Raw genomic sequence first — 10,636 nt, forward strand, 5'->3', positions numbered from 1 at the left:
AATGTTACAGAGGTTTAATTTATGACATTTAATAACTGACTTTAATGACTTCTGGTAGAGGGTGCAAAACCTGGTTTTCTCCTTTGGGACAGGGTCACCTCTCCACATATCTGACCTGTAACTTGGCCTGATTGTCATAGCATGGATATGGAATGTTCTAGGCCAGTGGCTTCCAATCTTTTCACACCAAGTACCACCTAAGAAAACACTGGGCTTTCCGGGCCTAAATTGGAGCTAAATTAGGTGTAACACTGGATTGCGTCATGGCTCCAGCTCCTCGAACCAAAAGAGGAGCAGAACGTGGGTACATTTAATTTGTGGTGTAGTAAGGATTGTTTAAGTGGGGGTACGCAATTTGTGACATCATCGATGTCATTTTTTACTCAGAATGATGCGGAATCATGTTATTAACATTAACACAGTTATAATCACCTACAGAACAGAAATCACACACTACAACACATGAAACAGGACTCAACCAGAACTGAACCAGGACTCAACCAGGACTAAACCAAGACTAAACCAGGTTGGGTTGGTGTGTGTGTTGTGTGCAGAAGCTGACTGAAGTCCTGGAGAAACAGCAGGTCTGAACCAAAGACAGAGATCTGAGGAGAAGAGAGGAACTGGACAAGAGCGAAACATCTCCTGTCCAATTATTTAACCCTCCTGACCTCCTGAAGTTTCAAACCTATTGACATATGTTACATGTTAATACAAGGTATATTTCGTGTTCCTGGTAAGTTATTTTTGAAGTACAGTTTGTGTACACTAATACACTAGCTCTTGTTGTATTGAGAATTCACTAATCACTCCAAATATATAAAAACAAACGTGACTCTCTCCTTCCACCTAGTGTACAACTATTTCAATTATTTCATGTTTTGTGCTTGTTCCACAAATACGTGACCATCTGACAGGTTTTCCTGTTTTTTTTATAATTTTGACTTGGTTTGGTGGTTAAGACCTTGGGTCAGTATTTATTATAGTTTTATATCAGTCCAGTAGCAGTTTGTGGAAAATAGTACAACAATACAGGAAGTATCTCTGAGCTGTAAAACTGATTCTCTTTGCCTGTGTCATCAACAGGAAAACTCTAAAATACAGAGACAGTTTATTCCTACAATGACTTGTCTGACTGTTTAAACCTTCATTTAACTAAATAAAGGAGTTGTTCTATCAGTTTAATCATTACTGTTCTGTTTTGACAGAGAAGCCTTCTTAAACTGCTGCAGTAAATGTCAGTTATGTTTATCACTTTGGTTCAGGTTGTGCTCTGTCCTACATGACAAACATCAGACCCAAACTGAACTTCTGTGGACGGTACAGAGGCTGTGGTTTGCCAGGTAAATGTGTGGATTTGTTGCCATCTAGTGGAGCAATTGCAACATTACAGACAGAACTTGTCACTGAAATATAGCTGTTATCAGAAAAGGTCCAGAACACATGGTCCAACTTTACACTTTATTGTGTGAAATGACACTAAGCCTAAAACATCACATGTTTAACATCATTTCAGCAGCATGTTCATGATGGCTGAGTGCTGACACACCTGATCTGACAGGATATTTTATAAAAGTTGCAATGCAAATTCTGCATTAAAAAAACAAAAAAACATCATCCAGTAGACAAGCCTCTTTCTTTGAAATGTTATGCTATTTCAAATACAATGTTTCAACTGATGCATTTAGAGCAATCGATGCATTTACAGCATTTAGAGCTGAGCTTTAGGACCTACTTGAAAACACGGCCTGACTCAAAACATGTGCATGTCTTGTTCTGTGCACACAGTGGACAAAAAGAGCTCTAAGAGGGATGATGAGTTGCTAAAAGATACATTGATTGGAGACGTTGCAGAGGGGGGCAATTTCTTGGAATTTGGTTGATTTTGCATTAATAGTTGAGTTTGCAACATCAAATCTTGGAGAGACCGGTTCATGTCTTGTTCATGTTTAGCGTGTAAGTCCACACACAAGACAGGCTCTCTGCAGCTCCCCCTGGTGGCCTCGCTCCTCTAGCTCTCTGATGAACTGCTCCTTCAGGGCGCTGGACAGGGTGCTGTTGGCTTTGGTCTGGAGACAGTCCTGCTCTTTGGGGAAATAGGCAGATTTGGCTCCTGACACAGTCACTGAAGCTCCTGGAGGAGTGGAAAATGTGATGAGAACATTTAGGGCACCTCTGGGAACAGTTAAAGGTGGACCATGTAACTTTTTCTGATGGAGGTTGTGCCACCTTCTCATCTTCATGGGGATGTTATCACTTTGCCTAGAATGTTCCACAGTGTTAAATAACAGTGGAGTAGACGACAGTAAGGACATATGTTTTTTACTGAAATTAATAAAAGGCAAGATAATTAAATAAGTGAAGGACCATACTGTGGAACTTTAAACTGCACTGAGAAGAGCAAGTGTCACGCCCTCCTACAGAAATGTTACATAGTGACCTTTTAAATCTCCATAAACAGTTGCATTGCCCTATATGGAAAAGAGTTACACAGACATGATCTAGCCCTAATTGTGGTGCAGTTAAACCACAGTGAGGCAATATAAAAGCTGAGGACAGCAGCTAAAATAAAACAATACAAAAAGATTAAATACAAATAAAAAAGCCACCGACATGCATGTGTGTTATTATCTTATTACCCTCAATTTACACCAACGCAGTAAAAGCACATAAGGACAGCAAACAGCTGTACTTTATCACTTCATTCATTTTACTCTACAGAGTTACTTACGGATACACAGAGCCAGGGTGTTTCCCCCCACATACTGACTGTCCCATCTGTATTCCGTCTTGTCACTGCACTCGTCAAACAGTCGGCTCTGGCGCAGGAACCCAAAGTCAAAGCCCTGTGAGGGACAAGAGGCAACAGCACTATATATATATATATATATATATATATATATATATATATATATATATATATATATATATATTTATATTTTTTTTTTTTTTTTTTTTTTTGTATCTTCCTCAAAGTAGTCACCCTTTGTCAATAGCTGCAAACCCTTGGCCTTTGGGATGATGTCTCCTGAAATAGTTTTCACTTCACAACTGTTCCTCTTCAGGGTCAAGAAATGCCAAAAGAGCAAAGCTGTGGTCAAAGCAAAGGGTGATTATGTTTAACAATCTAAAACAGATTTGTAGACGTGTTTTGTTTGCTACATTCCACACGTGGATGTCTTCAGTGAGAAGCTGCAGTGTAAATAGTCAGTCCATGATGGATGGACAAAGTGTCTGAGCTTTTTGACAGCTAGTGTATGTGTAAGGGTGGATGATGATTTTTTTGAGTGCTGTCATGCGATTAAAAAAATTGAGAGATTAATTAATTATGATCTGTAATTAATTAATCTAATTAATCTCATTTTAATCTCACCTAAAAATTGCTGAGAAAAGCCTTCAATTTGAGGTATTTTCATTTAAATTCATTATTACATTATTGTGGCAGATCAAAAGACTGATATAGATTTTAAAAAAGTGACTTTATAAAGTCATTTATTGTTTAACAAATCTCTCCAAATTGGCTGTTGAGCCCAAGTCTCCATGAATAAGAAACTGTTTGCTGTAAAGTAGCAAAGACAAGGAAATCTGAACATAATAACTTTTGTCTACTTAAAGACAATAAAAAGTCCAGTCTTTCCTTAACCATATTAAAAATATTATTGATAGAGAAATGCTTTATAAATGAGATCACTGGTTTTAGTCCTTGTTTTAGTCCTGGTTTAGACCTGCTTTAGTCCTAGTTTAGTCCTGGAATGAATTAATCCTGGTTTTAGTCCTGGTGTTAGTTCTGGTTTGGTCCTGGTTTAGTCCTGGTTTAGACCTGGTTTTAGTTCTGGTTTTTAGTTCTGGTTTAGTCCCTGGTTTAGTCCTGGTTTAGTCCTGGTTTTAGTTCTGGTTTTAGTTCTGGTTTAGTCCTGGTTTAGACCTGGTTTTAGTTCTGGTTTTAGTTCTGGTTTAGACCTGGTTTAGACCTGGTTTTAGTTCTGGTTTAGTCCTGGTTTAGACCTGGTTTGAGTTCTGGTTTTAGTTCTGGTTTAGTCCTGGTTTAGTCCTGGTTTAGACCTGGTTTAGTCCTGGACTGGATTAGTCCTGGTTTTAGTCTTGGTGTTAGTTCTGGTTTAGAGACGCACAGGAGGAAGCGCGGTTTACGCCGCGTACGCGAGAAAACACGATCCACACGCGGCTCACGGGAGGACAGCGGTGTCCGCGCAGTGTCTACGGAAGGAAACGTGGTCCGCGCGTTCTCAGGTTAATGACGATGATGAAGGTGTGTGTTTGTGTGTATTTGTGTTTGTGTTTATTTGTGTGTGTTTGTGTGCGTGTCCCCTCATGTGGCAGGTCACTATAGGACAGTAGTGCAGACATCATGAGCCTATGCAGGTTGTTTTCACCAGTGACATTTAAGTTGTAGGCGATTTTATATTGTTATTTTCTTTTATATTTCACGTCGGGAGAGTCATTTCCAAGACACGAATGCGTTTTTACCTGTGCGCTGCTGACTCTGTTCTACTGGCTCTACGACCTCGTCCATTGTGCGACTGACGCCGCCAACGTTAACATGACGTTTCACATCGCTCTTACTGCGCGCGTTTTGTGTGGGTTTCCGGCAATGAGTGGAATTACCGAAATAAAAAAATGTATAAATGTGTTTTTTTGTGTGTGTGTGTGTGTGTTGTTGTCCCAACAACACATAAAAACAGGTTTTATAATAAAGCAACTCGCATACAGAAACACTAAAGTTAGAGATTAAAAATGAGATTAATGCGATTAAAAAACATAACGCGCTAAATATGACTGTAATTAATTAATCGCAAATAACGCGATAATTTGACACCCCTAATTTTTTTATTTATTTTTTTAATACTATTTGAATGAAGTGACCTTAGGTTTCATTTATTTGTGGTAAATAATTAATCTATACACATTTCATCTGCAATTCCAGTGTTGACAGCAGCAGGCTACTCCAGGACTGCAGGGGTAAATGAACTTTCATGTTGTAACCTGCACTCCTTTCCTGTGACTTTAGGCTTGGTTAATGCTGTGCACTGTCCCTGTGCACATGTATACATAGTTGCATCAGTGTCATTCTGAAGAGTATGTATGTCTGTATATTAGTGGTGTAGATATCAGAGTTGGACAGTATAACACACAGAGATTAGACTGACGTGGTTACACATTGGTTTGCAGAAGCGTCTGTTGTTCAAGGCCACACAAAGCACACCGCCGTTCTCTGGAGCATCGGCCGCTGGACACTTCTGAGGCTCCACTTCATCACAGTCTACAACACAGACATGAGTACTCCAAACCTGTACTCAGGTAGTACTTTAAACAATAATAATAATAATAATAATAATAATAATAATAATATATGTAAAAAGTCATCCATGTGAGAGTAGGACACAACACCTGGTTTTACACAAAACCCAACACTGTTTACATGTCATAACACACATAACACACAACATCACACATAACACACATAACATAGAACATCACACATAACATAACACACATTACACAATATCACACATAACACACAACATCACACAACACACATCACACATAACATAACACACATCACACAATATCACACATAACACACAGCATCACACAACACACATCACACATAACACACAACATCGCACATAGCATACAGCATCAGTTTTTGCTCTTTGTCAAATGAGGAGCACAAAGTGCAGTGTGTGTGTTACAGAAGAGTCTGGTGACTGTAGTGAGTGTGGTGACTGTGATGAGTGTGGTGAGTGTGATGAGTGTGGAGACTGTGGTGACTATGGTGCGTGTGGTGAGTGTGGTGACTGTGGTGACTGTGGTGTGTGGAGACTGTGGTGAGTGTGGAGACTGTGGTGAGTGTGGAGACTGTGGTGAGTGTGGTGAGTGTGGTGACTGTGGTGAGTATGGTGCGTGTGGTGAGTGTGGTGTGTCTTTAGTGTGTGTTCACCTCTGAGCTGCTGTGAGTGCAGACACTGGGCCAGTCTGCTGACGGAGCTGAGGAGAGCTGCTCTCTGCTCTGAACTCCAGTTGGTGAAGGTGGTGTTAGAGTGTGAACACAACACTGCCCTCTGGTGGACAGCACACTGTTAAACAGGTTGAGTAAATTAAAGCATGTATGGAAGATGGATTCTCCTGAGTTTGTGAACTCACAAGTATCGTGAGAATCCATCTTGCCGTGCATACTTAACTATGAACATAACATGTGACATACAAGTGTTTAGATCACCTGCAGGTGTGACAGCTCAGGCTTTGGGCTGATGTTCTCTGGAGCTTCATCAGCCTGAGCAGAATCGAAGAACAAAACTGGACACAAACAAAGACACATTCAAATAGTTGGTGGTTCTCTATTCACTTCAGTACATGCATCATTCTGTTTTTAATTGCATTAAAATTGATACACTTTGTTGTGTAATTGGTATTGAAAGTATGTATTGCATTTATTTATTTATTTATTTGTTTGTTTGTTTGTTTGTTGTTTGTTTGATTTTAATCGATATCTTATAGTATAAATTTAGGTAATTATGAACTGGAAAAAGGTGGCGCCCTCTCCTGGTGGTGGAGAGTCCCTGCAACAAGAGGAGTTCAAGTATCTCAGGGTCTTGTTCACGAGTGAGGGGAGGATGGAGAGTGAGATTGACAGGTGGATTGGTGTAGTGTGTGTCAGATGCCCTCCCAGCGTCTGTAGTGATGTGGTATCAGACTCTTGTGACGTAGAAGGTGCAGAGTTCAAAGGCAAAGCTCTCCATTTACTGCTCAGTCTCTGTTCTACCCTCACCTATGGTCAGGAGCTTTGGGTAATGACTGAAAGGACAAGAGCGTTAAATGAGTTTCCTCCACAGAGTGGCTGGGCGTTCCCTTGGAGATCGGATGAGGAGCTTAGTCACAAGGGAGGAGCTCAGAATAAAGCTGCTGGTCCTCTCCAAACGTAGGAGCAGCGGCTTTACTCTGAGCTCCTCCGTTGTGACTGGAGGGACTACGTCTCTTGACTGGCTTGGGAACACCTTGGGGTCCCCCTGGAGGAGATAGAGGAAGTGTCCAACATGAGGGAAGTCTGTCTATATGTTTTATTTGCAATGTTTTTATTTAAGTTTTTTGTAATTTTTTTTGTTTTGTTTTTCTGTTGTAACAGGTGTTCCCAATGGTTTTGTTTTGGGTTCTTTTTTAAAGTGCATTTCTGTTGAATAAATGCACTTATTTCTCTTTTATGCTGTAGTGTCATTTTAAAAGTCTGTTGGATTTTGAAAAAAAATAACCCAAAAGAGACGAGGCTATAATGAGAGAAGATGTGTCTGCTTTGTTTTGGCTGTATAAAAGCAAACATTACTTGGAATAAAATTGCAAAATGTCTAAATCCAGTTGGAGCAGGTTTGGTAGAATGACTCATTTAGTGCCACCCAGCATACTTACTCCAGTGTACTGAGTAACTCACTTGTGAACTTGAGTACTGCGTACTGTCTAATGAGTACTGCATAATGAGTAACTGACCTAAAGATGTATGATTTAGTATGAAGTCACTCACACTGATGAAACCATTATATCAGTTCTGTTTTTAGTAATAAATAGTAAATAGTAACAGTAAAAATATTGCTTTATAAAATACATATTAACCTGCTGTTTCTACAGATCACTATTATGTTTGTCCACAACTTACAAAAAATACAATAGCAGTGTTACACACAATCTCAGGACTGGCTGGTTTGTTTATTCCATAACCACAGCCACATAACACCATCACCTGCTTTAACTGGCCACAGCTCAGAGAATATGCAGATTATGTTTTCAAACGACTAAATTTAGTTTGACAATTGTATTGCTTGATTAGGTTGTGTATAAAAGCCCAATCTAAAATGCCTCTCAAACTGAGGAGTACTTTCCATGTGTACTTTTACTTAAGTACAACTTTGGCAGCAGTACTTGTACTTGAGTACATTTTTAGCCATGTAACAATGAATCTTTATCGAATCAAAACAGCAATTTAAATTAACACGATTAGCAAATATCAAAGGTTGTCATTTCCTCCACAAAAAAACAAAACAAAACTGAATGTTGTGTCTTATTCTGCATGAAAACATGTAACCCTGAGGTTTTATCTGTTCAAACCTAGTCTGAAATGTGACTCTTGTTTTCATTTGTCTGTTCAGATTCTTTTGGACAAGTTTCAAATGTGAATTTTGAACAGAAACCTCTTATTAAAATATAAATTGCAAATCTAATCACACATCTTAAAGTAACTACTTTTCCTGAGTCAAAATTTCTAGTACTCTGAATACCTCTGTTTAAGAGTAAGTAAAAAGTACTCGCTCACAATTGGTTTTAAAACATGTAACTATGTTAGTACTTTACCTGTCAGTACCCAGAGGCTCAGCAGTGCCCGTGTAGACTCCATTCTCTTTCCATTCGACTGATGCGCCCCAGAGACGCAGGGCATGACCAGCCTCTCCGGTTAGGGGCCAAAGTGCAGCGCTGCTGCCCCTTCATATTGGATCTGTCCTGACTTTTGACGCTCCACACCTTTCCTCAGACACAGTCATTATTTCCAGAAATGGGCTGGAGTTCTCACCAGGACAAACAATACAATTTGTAATTAAAATATAAAAAAATGTAATGACATTTGAGAGAGCAGGACTGGTGTACGTGCGCTCAGCTCACTGGGGTTCATGTGGAGCTGTTTGCAAAGGGTCAACAATGAGAAACAAGTTACATAATAGTTTCAGATTGTGTCTGCAGTTGTTTTTGTGTTGTTTATTTCCCAGTTTAAGGAAATGTAAATGGGACAGGTAGTATTCTTTCACTTCTATGGCAGGACTGCACTTGGTCTAACTGTGTTTTTTTTTTTTTTTTTTTTTTTTTTTACATGTTTTTTGTTCCATAAATAAAAACACCTGGAGTTGTATTTCACATCATTCACACTTGTTTCAGACTTTGTAAAAAGTGCTTTACCTAAGAGCCCCACCAAGTACACATCCAGTGTAGTGTGTGTGTATGTGCTCACCTGTGTGTGTATGTGTTCACGTGCATGTGCGTTGTGTGTGTGTGTCTGTGTGTGCGTGTGTGTGTGTGTGTGTGTGTGTGTGAATATAAGGCAAGAAGGCAAGAACTCTTGCTTAATAAAACTATGTTTTTTTGTTTTGTTTTGTTTTTTAAGGTTTTTCTGGTGGAGGTTCTGCATCTGCATTAAACAAACAGCAGAATGAAACACGTTGTGCTTAGTGTGTATCTATAATTACTCACAATACATTTATCCATTCAACCTTGTGTGTCTCATATAAAATAACAACACAAGTCTCATTTGTGCAAAAAAAAAAAAAAAAAGAAGCTGCATACAATAGAACTGGTCACTGGGAAATAAGATGAACAAAGTGTGTGCGTGTTGGGACCCAGAGGGAGTGCACAGCAGTATCATGTGCTTCACAGAGACCTGGCTTCATAATAACTTCACTGACACCAGTGCATCTGTACCAGGCTTTAAGACTGTGTGCAGACAGAGACACTCTCCTTAGCCGTTAGAAGGGCGGTGGGATTGGTGTTTTGGTGAAGGAGAGGTGGTGTAATCCTGCTCCTATCACTGTGACAATGTCACCAGACATTGAACTTTTGTCTTTGGGAATGTGTCCATATTATTTTGCAAGGGACTTTACTTGTGTCCTGTTCACTGGGGTTTACCTCCCTCCCTCAGCGGATGAAGATGCTGCCTGTGACAGGACACACACTGTGGTCTCTGAGCTGCAGTCAAAACACCCGGAGGCCCTTCTACTGATTTCTGGTGATTTCAGCCATGTTTCCTTGGACAGTGTTTACCCACACTTCACCAGTAGGTGGACTGTAAAACCCGGGATAGTGGGACTCTGGACCTGCTGTATGCCAACTCTAAGGAGGCATACAGTGCCACTGTCCTGCTCCCACTGGACGATCAGACCACAGTCTTATCCTGTTAACACCTCATTATGTACCTGCAGTGAAGAAACAGACACTAGTCAGGAAGCCAGCCGTGCACTTCAGGAGAGCTTTGAGAACACTGTCTGGGATGAGCTCTGCCAGCCGCATGGGGACAACGTTAACAGCATGATGGACTGTATAACGGATTACATCAATTTACAGCCGTCCCCACACGCAGTGTCCACTGTCACCCCAACGACAAGCCCTGGATCACCAGCCAGCTGAAGGATCTGCTCAATAAGAAGAAGTGGGCTTTCAACTCTGGAGGTCCACTAAGGACAAGGTGAAGAGCATACAATTATAGCTGAAGGTTAAGCAGGGCCAGGAGGCCTATGGAAGGAAACTGAAGGTTAAACTCCAACAGAATAACACCAGAGAAGTGTGGTAGGGGATGAAGACCCTCACAGGTGTCTCCAAAACTAAGAAGCAGGACAATAACCCAGGCCCAAATTTACTCAATTTGCATTTAATCATTTTAATTCACCAAAACAGGTCTCCTGGACCAGACCAAGTTAACCCTTGTGTGCTGAGGACATGTGCAGCACAGCTCACTGGAATCTTGCACTTATTCTTCACCCTGAGTCTGAAGTTTACGGAGCCCGCCCGATGACATCCCGATCACGTACGCGAAAAAAGATATTAAATCATGGCCTCAAAATACTATTTCGTTCCCACAATATATAATTCG

The 10,636-nt window shown here is 40.3% G+C and overlaps 1 protein-coding gene across 2 annotated transcripts; it reads right to left on the bottom strand.

The window, feature by feature from the left end:
• Positions 1 to 1,451: 1,451 nt before the first annotated feature.
• On the bottom strand, positions 1,452 to 8,650 carry si:ch1073-126c3.2 (uncharacterized protein LOC555816 homolog). Of its 2 annotated transcripts, none has more exons than XM_020917526.2 (6): positions 8,356 to 8,650; positions 6,239 to 6,315; positions 5,960 to 6,080; positions 5,166 to 5,278; positions 2,732 to 2,846; positions 1,452 to 2,134 (listed from the first exon to the last, which is right to left on the bottom strand). In XM_020917526.2, exons 1-6 carry the CDS (start codon positions 8,438 to 8,440, stop codon positions 1,950 to 1,952), a joined length of 696 nt encoding a protein of 231 aa, XP_020773185.2. In that variant the 5' UTR covers positions 8,441 to 8,650; the 3' UTR covers positions 1,452 to 1,949. The 2 variants fall into 2 exon arrangements, with proteins under 2 accessions (XP_020773185.2, XP_020773184.2); XM_020917525.2 differs by having other exon boundaries at positions 5,960 to 6,095; positions 8,356 to 8,649.
• Between the last annotated feature and the right edge of the window lie 1,986 nt (positions 8,651 to 10,636).

Source organism: Boleophthalmus pectinirostris, unplaced genomic scaffold (genome assembly GCF_026225935.1).
Source record: "Boleophthalmus pectinirostris isolate CB_2022bp ecotype Guang Dong unplaced genomic scaffold, ASM2622593v1 HiC_scaffold_5, whole genome shotgun sequence".
Lineage (NCBI taxonomy): Eukaryota > Metazoa > Chordata > Actinopteri > Gobiiformes > Gobiidae > Boleophthalmus > Boleophthalmus pectinirostris.